The sequence below is a fragment of the Denticeps clupeoides genome, chromosome 4 (assembly GCF_900700375.1).
Source record: "Denticeps clupeoides chromosome 4, fDenClu1.1, whole genome shotgun sequence".
Taxonomy (NCBI): domain Eukaryota; kingdom Metazoa; phylum Chordata; class Actinopteri; order Clupeiformes; family Denticipitidae; genus Denticeps; species Denticeps clupeoides.
Window position 1 is genome coordinate 18647110 of NC_041710.1, and position 12250 is coordinate 18659359.

At 44.7% G+C, this 12250-nt stretch overlaps 1 protein-coding gene across 4 annotated transcripts in view; it reads left to right on the top strand.

Moving 5' to 3' along the window:
• Nucleotides 1-12250, top strand: part of fndc3ba (fibronectin type III domain containing 3Ba) — a 97113-nt gene that overhangs the window by 16495 nt on the left and 68368 nt on the right. Inside the window, exons 2-3 of one of the 4 annotated variants that reach the window (XM_028977408.1) lie at nucleotides 7610-7754; nucleotides 9069-9144. In XM_028977408.1, the coding sequence (XP_028833241.1) occupies nucleotides 7638-7754; nucleotides 9069-9144 (193 nt within the window). In that variant the 5' untranslated portion in view covers nucleotides 7610-7637. Of the gene's footprint in view, nucleotides 1-7609; nucleotides 7755-8557; nucleotides 8759-9068; nucleotides 9145-12250 lie in introns of those variants that run through there. The other 3 variants (XM_028977409.1, XM_028977410.1, XM_028977412.1) reach the window with 3 other exon arrangements.

Below are 12250 nucleotides of genomic sequence, written 5' to 3' on the forward strand. Positions count from 1 at the left end.
GCTGCAGGTGTGTGAAGGCTACACACACTCACACGATGCCACAATGCTACATTCTGATGTAACGGGACATGAAGTGGCCAACTATGTAAAACAAATATGATCGCAAAGCCAAATATTTTCAAACCTACTGCATAATTTTCACTGGTGTGGCTTAATGACAAAATGTTAAATCACAATACTCGCCACTGGCAGGATTTTCCCAACCTTTGCACCATTTTAATCAATAATCAGCATGTGGTGTTGTGTAAGGAAGCTGCCAAGACATGCATCATGCATATGCAATGACAAATCTGTCATTTTGATCGCAAGAATCACCCCCTTAACTATTTTGTAATGAATAATAAACTGTAATCTGTAGTTGCCATGCAGTTGTTATGAAAAAGCATGTATTCATAGATATAATCCCTCCTTATATTAAATGTAAAACCTCTAACACTGCTAAGAAAAGCACAAATAATCTAGTTAAATAACTAACTTGCTATTTAGTGTGTGAAAATATAGTGCTCAGCAAAAATGAGTACACCCCACTACTTTTATCAGAAAAACTTTAGTTTCCTTTCAGAATCAACATTTTCTGTTAGATATTATAATACAAAATACTCCATTGATTGCAAACAAGATTTGTTAATTTGCAGACACAAAATGTGATTTTCCTAACAAATCCATTCAAGCCCATGTTGCAGAAATTATAGTCTTAGGAGAAAAGAAAAGGCTACAAAATTCGAATTAAATTATATTCAACCATGGGTGAGTCTAATGATTCATTTAAGAGGTTTCCAGCTGACAGGGGACTATAAAAGGTCATTACTTAACAAAGAAAATCCCTTCCCATTTCATGCTGTCAGCAATGGCTCCATATGGAATAGAAATGTCCCAAAATCTGAGAAATGAACTCATTTCTTTACACAAGAAAGTTTGGCAAAGCTTTACATATCAGTCAAAATACTGCAGCAAAAGTGATGTACCAAAAACCGATGGTTTGTGCAACCATCTTACAGAAACGTCGAGGCCGTCCACGGACATCTCGACAGGAGCGTCTTCTGATGAGAAGGGTTGAAAAAAATTGCTATGCAACTTCACTGCAGTTAGCTAAAGCAGTAGAAAGCCAAACTGTAGTGACAGTTACCCATGAAACCATACGGCGTACACTGCAGAGGAATGAGAGGCATGGTTATTGTCCACGAAGGAAGCCTCTTCTAAAGCCCATGCACAAAAAAGCATGCCTAGGACTTGCTTGGACTCATGCTGAAAGAGATGAAGACTACTAGGACTCTATACTCTGGAGTGATGAGACAAAGATGACTGTTTTTGGAACTGATGGTTGCAAAACTGAATGGCGTCGTAAAGTTGAGTATTTCAAAGAGAAATGCATGGTGCCTACAGTGAAACATGGTGGTGGTGGTGTCCTTATGTGGGGCTGCATGAGTGCTGCTGACGTTGGGGAGCTGCGTTTCATTGATGGTATCGTGAACTCAACAATGTGCTTCTCTATACTGACGGAGAAGAAGCTGCCATCACTCCATGCACGTGGTCGTCGTTCACTTTTCCAACACGGCAATGATCCAAAACACACATCTAAAGCTACTGTTGCATTTCTGAAGAAGAACAGGATGAAGGTGATCAGCATGTTTCCTGATCTGAACCCAATCGAACACCTGTGGGGAATTCTCAAGCGGCAAGTTGAGCATCACTCTCCATCCAGCATCCAGGCTCTAAAAGAGCTGAGGCTTGAAGAATGGAAAAAGATAGATGTTGCAATATGTCGCCACTCAATATACCGCCGCTCTGCCACTTTCTCTGTAAGATGCCTAGAAGACTTAGTGCTATCCTTGAAAATCACGGTGGTCATACAAAATACTAGATGTAGTAGTTTTTGTTGCAGGGTGTGTTCATTTTTGCTTCAACCAATTTAAGTAAAACTAGATTTTGTGATATAGGTTATACTATTAACCTTAATTTCATGTTATGGAATGCTGAGCATTCAAGTTATATTTTAACTACTTTCTAGATTGTCCTGGACTGTCTGGTATGTGTTGCTGGGAACTGGCTCTCATGGGCATGATGGACAGAGTTCTTGACACATGGTCCTAGGGTTCTGAGTGTAGCACTGTATCTGCATGCACGTCTGAAGTGGAAGTGCAGTTAGTAATGTTTTTAGGACTCTCCCACGGTGTTTGCCGTGACTGGGCAACAAAAGTTTGGTGTGCGAACACGTTCAGGTTTGATGGTCTGAGCAATGCGACGAGTTTGTGCAATCGGCACCCTCAGCTGTGAAAGTGAAGTGATTGTCACATGTGATACACAGCAGCACAGCACACGGTGCACACAGTGAAATTTGTCCTCTGCATTTAACCCATCACCCTGAGTGAGCAGTGGGCAGCCATGACAGTGTGTGGGAACGGTGCTGTGCTCAGTGGCACCTCAGTGGCACCTTGGCGGATCGGGATTCGAACCGCCAACCTTCTGATTACGGGGCTGCTTCCTTAACCACTAGGCCACCACTATTGAGGTTGTGCATGGGCATTTCATATTAAAACACGTTAGACTAATTAGAAGTGGCACTCAAGTGATCTTGTCTGGAATGGTGCTCTAAACTTTGTTTCCTCTCTGCCACTTTCACACAATTTGCTGCTTTTTTTGATCATCACGCCGCAATAGGATCTTGGGTCTCTCCTTATGAACATATTTCATGATGTCAACTTCACCCTGCCAACTTCAGGCAGTGACGCGTCTTCTCTTGCAAGGAGATAACAAACCACTTGTCCACTTGTAGAGCCAAAATACAACGCCCTCTCTGCAAATCCTCAGGTAGAAGACTAAAGGTGCGGAGAGCCAGGAGCCTCACAGGAAAACAGCAGGAGGGATCCTTAGCAACACAGGATACATTATGGCAGGAACGGCTCTCTGAACGCTCATTATATTTCGCTTGACTGATGTGTTGAAGCAGAAAAAATGACCGTTGTTGTGAGAGGAGCAAAAACAAGAGAAATGTATCTTTTTTTCTACAGCTTAGCTTTTACTCACTTTGTGTGTGTGTGTGTGTGTGTGTGTGCGTGTGTGTGTAGTGGTGGAGCTGTAGACCACCAACGATTGTCTTGGGGCCAGAAGATTCTGCTCCTCCCTAGATGGGAGATGGGTAGCTTAAACACACACACACACACACACACACACACACACACATACATATTCACTGGTGAGACATGTGGGAGTTGCTGGTGTGGCTTAATTTTCCCTAAGCACTGGGCGGGGTCAGGAGTTCAGGCCAAATCAAACCTCGGATGTCTCTTGAAGTCTTTCTTCTCAGACACATTCCTCGTATGTGTTTTCCTTCTTGACGCCTGTTAAAAAGTGCCACTACGGCAAGTTTTCTGCTGTACACACACCTGTATATGAGACCAAACTCTGTACTAGCCCCTTTTACCCTCTACCTCAGTATGAAGTGCTTGGTTATATTTGTGTGTGTGTGTGTGAGTTGGTAGGGCTCATGTGCGGGGTGATGTAATGTGAGAGTGGTACAGTAAGGGCGTGCCTGGAACCGTGGAGGAGGCAGGGGAGGGGCCAAAGAGAAGGAATGGGCCAACGCCACCCCCCACTTCACCCCCTGGAATAATAGTTTGTTTTGGGTGAAGTGCAGTGTGTGTGTGTGTGTGTGTGTGTGTGAGTGTGTTTAAGAGAGAGAGAGAAATGAAAATGAGATAATGAGCAAAGTGGCATGATCCCCATTCACTGAACTGTACACAAACACACACACACACACATCAGAAACCCCACGACAACATTCCTGACCTGGTCTCCACCTAAAGTCCAGGTGTGAAATCAGTGGTGGTGGTTAGTGTGAGACATGACACCCTGATACCATCTGTGTCCAATACAGACTTCATAATTCATTATTTACTACACCCCACACACAAAAGGGCATGAACTATTCTGACATGTCGTTCTGCTTCGCAGAGAATTCTGTGGTCAGAATGTTCCCACTTAACAGGTAACATGTAAAGACATTGTCAATCTTTCATTTTTAACATGAGCTTCTTGTTGTATATAATATTTGTGCAAAACTTGAATTGTGCTTCTCAATGAAAATTATGACATTCACTTATTTGGGAACCTTTCAGTACCCCAAGCAACTATTTATTGATTACTATTGTTGACTACTGATTAGGACTGCAACTATCGAATATTTTTGGAATCGATTAATCAAGTAATCGAGTAATCAGATAACTTATACTTTCGCATTTTAGACAACATTTTAGACAATAGTGTGTTATGTAACATGAAAATCCTCTTAAAATGAGCAAGCAATTGACTGTTATTCCTCACAAAAAATGTTTTTTTTTTATTATTCAAACTCAATACTTTTACTAGATCAAAGCTTAACACCTTTGGATTACTGGCTCCAGAACTAAGCCCATTTAATCAACCTTTCTGTGAAACATTCATGATGAACACGAAAATAAATATGAAACATAGGTAAGCCTATTTGTCCTTAGTTTTATTTTAATAAAAAAAAGGGAAAAACGGGTGCACCCCCTGCTATAGCCCATCTGAGAATAAAGAGAAAAAAAGTGTAAAGGTACAAAATAGTAAAAAGAAAATATAAATAAACAATTCAAGTATTACTAATAATCCAACTTAAACAATACAGTTCAGTTTCCAGTTGTATCCAGATGAGGTAGATAGAATGTTTATCTTTGTGCAAAGTTTTGTGCAAAAGAGAGCGAGAGAGAGAATTAGTCTTGGTGTATGTGTGTGCAATGCATGTGCAAGCCTGAGCCGCTGTGATGTACTGTGGAACAAATGATATAAAGTAAATCTATATGGTAATGAATGTAGATTTGTCCATCTGTTGCATTTATTATTACTTCCTTATGTATGGGGAAGGCGTGTTTTATCAGTGTGTGTGTGTGTGTGTGTGCGGCGTGCGGGAGGGAGAAATGAGGAGGGATGAATTACATGAGTGAGATCTCATGCCTTGTCACTGTCGACTCATAATACAAATAATTACAAATAATGTACTTTCTATGAAGCGCTAATGCTAGTTAGCAATCATAAAAATACGATACCTTGTAGAAGCTCTGAGTCCGCTTGGAGAAGTGCGGTTTACGTGAGGATACTTTCGTTAAGGTGCTGTAGTATTGACGAAGGACTCTCACATTTTATGCCTTTTACACACACCGGTATCTTCATTTTTCGTCAATAAATCGCGCCTCCTTAAATCTTTGAAATGCGCTTCAGTTAAAACAGTCCGTGTGAAACAATGACCCCGGAGCTGCGCAGCTCCGCACTGCGTAGCTACGCGGGCGTGGTACAATAATAGATGGAATTTGGTGACGAATTAAACGAAGCCTCGATGCAAAGAATTTTCCTCGAACATTTTTTGTAATCGAACCATTCGAGTTATTCGAATAATCGTTTTAGCCCTACTACTGATTCTCTGTAATTCCTTCCTTTTTATGGTTGATAGTGCATAATTTAATAAATACTGGATTTTTTTGTAGTCTCCATGAGCTACCAGCGTTTATGGAAAATGAATGAGTGAGTGATGTATAGCCTTTCCCCCTTTCAATATAAAAATCATCATATCGTGTATAGCAAATCATCATTCCATTTTGGGGAAGGGCTGACCTGTAAAAGTGTCTACTGCCAAGATTGTCGGTCATAACCCATAATTCAGTATGTACAGTCTGCCTTTGCTGATGGACCAGTAGCAAGCTGTGGACTGCCAGCTGACGTGGTTCAGTGCCGGAGTCACCTCGGTGGAGGCAAGGTGCCACCTCTGTGAAAGTTGTGAGGCAGACCTTGGTTTTCACTTCTTGGGGCTATCCTGGTCTCCTCACACAAGAAGCTCTGTCACCCCACCCCCTTCCAGCCCACTCCATCCCCCAGTCTGTCCGTTATCCAACGACCAAACAAGAGAGCGATTGTCCGAGGCCGATTCTAGTAGGAATTTTTCAATTTAACTTCTTAGTGTTGGCTGGAAATGACACCTAATTAATCAGACATTCCTGAGGGGGCATAGGAAACCTCAAACATCCGCAAGCGGGAATACTCTGGGGAAGAAAAGAAACCCCCACGGGAGATAAAGTTTTGAAATGTAGCCGAGTGATTCAGCTCTGCGCTAAGCCTTAACACAAGCGTCAGGAAAGGCCTTTCGAGGATCCGTCACTCTCTCGCCAGTGTGGTTTTGCCAGAAGGGACACAAGTGGCACTAATAATATGAAATCGTACCATAGAAAGAGTTGAAAATCCCTCAGCATGAATCACAGATCCTGTTTCAATGGAGACACTAATTATAGCCGTTTGTGGGACAGAGACTGAGGCTTAGGCACAAGTCTCCACACAATCCTTATTAGTCCATAAATCAAGGGGGATAGAGCCATCAAAGGGGCTGATGTTCCTGCTTTTCTCTTGGCTAATCTCACCTCATGGACCATGAAACCCGAGGTTCTCAGAACGACTGTTGCGACCATCTAGATGAGGAACTCTGTGGCTGAGTCGGCCCTTGACTTTGGCTCCCCATTGGACGTCCATGGACGTTCTGTAGCTCTTCTGTAGCACTATTTCCCATGACACTGTTTTTTTTTTTAAGTTTAGTGCATTATTATGTTACTGCATAAATACCTATAATATCTACAGAGTTATCATTATGCATTCACAGCTATTAATAAATTTATTATTACTATTATTTAAATACATGTTAAATGTACAGGGCAGTGGTGGCCTAGCAGTTAAGGGAAAGCACCGTCCCCACACACTTTTCCCCGGGCACTTGTCATGGCTGCCCACTGCTCACCACGGGTGATGGTTAAAAGCAGAGGACACTTTTCATTGTGTCACCATGTGCTGTGCGGCAGTGTTCACTTTCACTTTAAAATGTGGATGAGGGTTGTTGGGGGGCTTAAACACTGTATGTGTTTATAGCAATGTTGTAGTGCCTGCTTTCTCCTTACGTTCCTTCCTTCCTGTAATACCCCCACACTCTTGTGGTAACCTGATGGTCCCCATGGAGTGGAAGGTGTGGGTTTGAGGACTCTTGATAGCTCTGTTTTGTCAGGGTCTGACTTCCACTTCGGAAAGCAGTCATTTCCTTGTGGTGACTGACTCACCTCTAAGCCCAGAAGGAGATTGTGTGTGTGTGTGTGTGTGTGTGTGTGTGTGGGTGTGTGTGTGTGTGTGTGTGTGAAAAAGGAAGTTTGTGTGATGTAAACATATTCACTGTGTCTCATCATTTTTCTGAGAAGCATTACTTCTGCATCTTAACAGCTTAAGGCCACGAAGTCCAGTTTCTCCATGTGTTCCTTGCCCTGAGCTTGTGTGTTATTTATGCTTGCTCATCATATTGTACACTGTAAATAGAAATTCCATCCTATTTCCCAATCAGATAGCATTACCAATTTGAAAATAATTACATGCTTTTTTATTTCCTGAATTTCTCTAAACTTTGCTGAGGTCTGAAGATGTGAGCAGCCAATGGCACCAGAACTGCAGTGGAAAGTGCAGCAGGAAATCTGTGTAGTATGTGGAGTCAATGTAGACTTTCGAGTCACTCAATGTGATGACTTTGATCGTTTTGGGTCTCATTTCTCATTTTCTTTTCTTTCGTCCACAGAAAGGCAGTCCTGGAAAGTTCTCCATGAATGTACGTCACAATGATGATGACAGACCAGATTCCGCTGGACGTGCCTCCTCCGCCTCTCCTGAACGGGGAGGTCCATATGATGCCGCACATGGTTAATGGAGATGGATCGCAGCAGGTGAGGCAGACATCTGAAAGGCACACCATACCCATGCGTGTAACCGAATGCCGGAACCCGTGCCCCAGTATATGTTGTGATTACATAAACACCACATGACTCTGTACGTCTGACCACGTTTCAAAGCAACTCCTATTTCTTTGAAAGACCATAATGTTATTTCACCATTTTACAAGACGTTTCACTTCAGGTCAATTAGAACCAATTTGCATTTATTCAATTAAAATTAAGCCTGAATCACGTACCACGGGGGGCAGAGTGGACCTGCAGGAAGTCTAACATCAGGTCTGCAGTAGAGCCATGCCTTGTTCTCGCTAATGAAGTGACACGCTGGGGGGAGGGGGGAGGCTGATGTCCTCCAACTGCAGGGACTGATTCAGCAACCTGAGAGATAAGGAAAGTGGTCTGCTCCAGATACGAGAGGTTAAGTGCCAAGCAGCCAGGCTCGATTCTTGCCCATCCCACTCCCCCCCGCCGACAAACCGCCCAAAGCCTCTCTGGGCTGTGCTCTTGTCAAGGAAAGACTAGTTTTGTGAGGCTAAGTGATGACACTCGATGGGGAGCTTCAACACCTGGATGTGCTTGTCTCTCTGCCTCAGCTGCTATCAGCAATGCAGATGCATTGTGGCCTTTCCCTTTCTCTAGCGTAAAAAAAAAAAAAAATAATCCTTGGTCGAGTGAGTAGTACACGCTCCGGTTCCCATAGCAACTGCAGCAGCAGCAGCAGCAGCAGCAGACAGTTAGAGCAGGGAAGTAGTGCCCACAGCCCCTCTCCGACTCCCGCACTGAGGTTCGGAGCCACGTCTGAGACGCCACCACCGACACCGCCTCCAGGGACGAGGACAGGGCTGGCAGCGATGGAAAGCGCGTGGTATTCCTCCCTCTGCGTATAGAACCTCGGGTGACCCCGCCCCCTTGGCTGTCCCTACACAATGGCTGGTCAACTTTGCCACATCTACAGGCACGTGTGTTCACTCTGCAACCTCTATGCTGAGAACATGATGGTAAGCTGTCTGCTGTTTGGGCTGTGCAACAGTTGCAGAGTTTCTTTGTCTTTTACAAGATGAGTTGGTCTGTTCTGTAAATTGGGTTCTGTCCGTCTGCGTGGAGAGCATCTGTCTCTATGGTTGTGTCAGGATTGCACCACATTAGCATCACCAGGGCTTCAGATGGATGTATGATGGATGGGATTAAGTAAGTGGTTCTGTGGTATTGAGTGGAACTGCAAAGTACAGACGGGCCACATGTTTATCCTCTGCTGTGTCATTTGAGATTTCGTAATCACTTGTTTATTGTGTCCTCTCTCTCGCACAGGTCATTCTTGTCCAGGTGAACCCTGGAGAGACCTTCACTATAAGGGCTGAGGATGGTTCCCTGCAGTGCATCCAAGGTAGGTTGAGAACTAGCCTTCATACTTGGAACACTTCCACATGTGCACCTTTTGTTCAACAAAAAACCTGAGGTGTTACAGTGAGAATGAACTGAGTCTGGAGAGATTCTCATCCTCACTGCTCTGCTCTCTGCCGAAATGAGTGGGATGAGTTTTTTCTTTTTAATGGTGTAGTCCATATTCAACTTCTTTGACCTTGACGGACCTCATAAAGGCCACAGCACTGCTTCATCAGAAGCAGAACACGAATTGTGCAAAGTTACTCAGTCGCGCTGCCGGCAGCAACAGCAGCAGCCCTGTTGAGCTGCGGTGGAATTGGAGCATGTCATCCCAGAAATCAATGCCATCCATGTTCAGAGATTACCACTCGAGTGGGGCACTGTTGACTGCTACTGTTGACTTATGCAATGTCAAAGTTTCAGATTCACCCGGCCGATCAATGTTGTTTTTGTCAGCCATGTTGCAATGCAAACATTTGCTTGCGTAGGTAGCTTCCCCCCTTAATTTGAAGAGGACGTTTGTGTGTTTAGGGCATTATTTCTCAAGTTTCCCGCTTAGTAGCAGGAATACAAATGTTTTCTGGAAATAATGTTTTAACGTTGTGCAATTTTTTATTATGTGTACTGAATATGATGCAGTGTCTTGTAATGTGTTTGCCCAAATTGTAATGTCTGTATAAGTGATACGTAATCGAACATTTTGCTTAAACACTCGCCCTGCAGCGACAACACGGCAGTGCAATACATGGTTTGTGCTAAGCGTCACTCGCCTGAAAAGTCACTCCTGCCGCTGGAGGTGGGCGGGGGTCAGTCTGGCCTGCGGTGCTGGGATGAGTAGATGAGAGTAGATGGGCGTGCTCTGGTAGTCTGGCCCTGCTGGGATGCTGTTATGACAAGAGGCTGGCTGCTTGGCAGCCGCTGGTGTTGTTGCTGGCGAAGAACAACAGACGTACAGACAGCCAGCAAGCACGTCCTCCTCGCACTCACGCAACATGCAGTATTCCCGCGTCCACGTTTACCTGCAGGTTCCATTATTCACGTTCGAGTGCAGCGTTGCATGGGGCTTCGTTACAGCGCCACACACAGCGATGCAATGGAGGTTCAAGAACACGTACTATTTTGAACCATGTCCTGATGCTACCAGGGAAATGAATATGGCGCAAAGGACATGAAGGCCAGATGTTCATGGGGGGGCTGCTCAGCGTGAGCCCTTTCCCATGTGTGTTTACACACATAAACACATCCGGCTTCTTAACGAGAAAAAAGTCCAATTTACTAGAGTGGCAAGAAGAAGAAGAAGAAGAAAAAACTGAAGGTGAAGTCGATGGTGGTCATGGAGGGTGGGTCACTCCCGAGGCCGCACGTGTTTCTTTTCATTTAATTATTTCATCGTTCCCCTGCGAAAGGTCAACGGGTTTAATTAAAAGTGCTGCGCGGCGCTGTAGCCCCGTGCACCAGCGCACTTTTTTGCAGCGAGGCCTTCTTTGTCATTATACAAACCTCAGAGCAGAAACCCTGAGATTTGAGATTTTATAAAAAGTAACCACCGCTTAGCCTCTGGACCGCGCTGGCTCCTCTTCTCCAGAGCGGCCCAGCGTTCAGCCAGCATGTCTTAGCAAGGTGTTCGTCGGCCCTCCATCCCCCCTCCGAGCCTAGTTCCCAGAAGGCCCGGCGTTTCGCATGCGGACTTCACCTGAGACAAGGCAACTATGCAGCACAAATGGTTTTAAGAAGGCAATGGCATACGATTAGCACATGAATAAAATATTGTTATTGTTCATCGGTCACCATATTGCAGTAGCCGAATGGCAAAATGAGGAAGTAGCTTGTTTGAGAGCTGTTAATAATTACACCCCAACAAAAGTGAGCCAAGCCCCATGCTGCGCACTAGTTTGCAAATAATGCACATAGCCTTTAATTAATTATCACGAATCATTATACTTACATTTTTATAGGCCTGAAAGACAGGTAGATGCTAATACGAAATATTTAACGTAGGGTAAGGGCTGTGTAAAAACTGTTTCAGAAAATGGACACTCCCAACAGGAACATCCTGCCTGCCTCCCTCGCCCCACCACCAATTTCCTGGCGTAAGTAAAGTCTGCCCGGCTGGCCAGCTCAGCGGCTGCCCATGCCCTTAAAGAGACCCGGCGCTGGCCCTTTTTTTTTTTTTTGCCTGCGCGTTTAGCCTCGCTGGCCGATGGGCCGATGGCACTGTTTTGTTTACTCGGGACACGGCCGCCTGTGTCGCTCGGCTAATTAGACTGGAAGCGGGCGGACTGTAATCTTTGTCTTGTTTGAACAGAATGACCTTTTTTTCTTCTCCACAGTCCTTCCCCACCAGCAACGCCACCCTCTAGAGATTTTTCCCACACTCAGATCAAAGGCCCAACCTTGGATCGGCCGTGCAACGTTGCGCTGCTGTCTGTTTTCTGTTTAGGGTTCTCCTTTTTGCATTTGTTCGGGCTCGTTTCTGTTTAGATGTGGCACTGATTTGAGAAAAGAGAGGAATTTGGCACCGAGATTACAGCCATGCCTAAATCTGGGGGTCTCTACTGCGGTAAGATGTGTGTGTGTGTGTGTGTGTGTGTGCGCGCGCATTTGTTGTCGGTGGCAGGGTGGCAGGTAGAGAATGCAGTTTTCAGGTATTTGTTGGGAAGTGTTGGGTAATTGCGGGCCCTGACACCAGGCTCCATTGATGTGGTGATCTGCCAGCTGTGTGCACTTCCTGTTTGTCATCTGGTCTGGGTCCGACCAGATCTTCCATTCACGGAAAGGCCCTTTCAAGTCCAATGCTTCTGGACACATGTTGGGCATTTTTGCTCTCTTCTTAGGCCCTCCACCCATATGCGCTGATAAGGTTCTTTCTCCTTTCTTTCTTGTCCTCTGTTCTGATGCAGCCATGACTATTGTACGACTATTTCTGTAAATGCAGCAGTAGTCTGAACACAGCAAGGTGCAGAAATAGCAATTCTGAAAAAAATATGAGAGGCGTGTGCATGGGAGTGTCTTTTCTTTCTTTCAGTCTTATGACTGATCACGCTGGTGTAGATGACAGAACGATGAAGATTTGACTCAGAAGGAGGATGCATGTGTTACAACTGTCA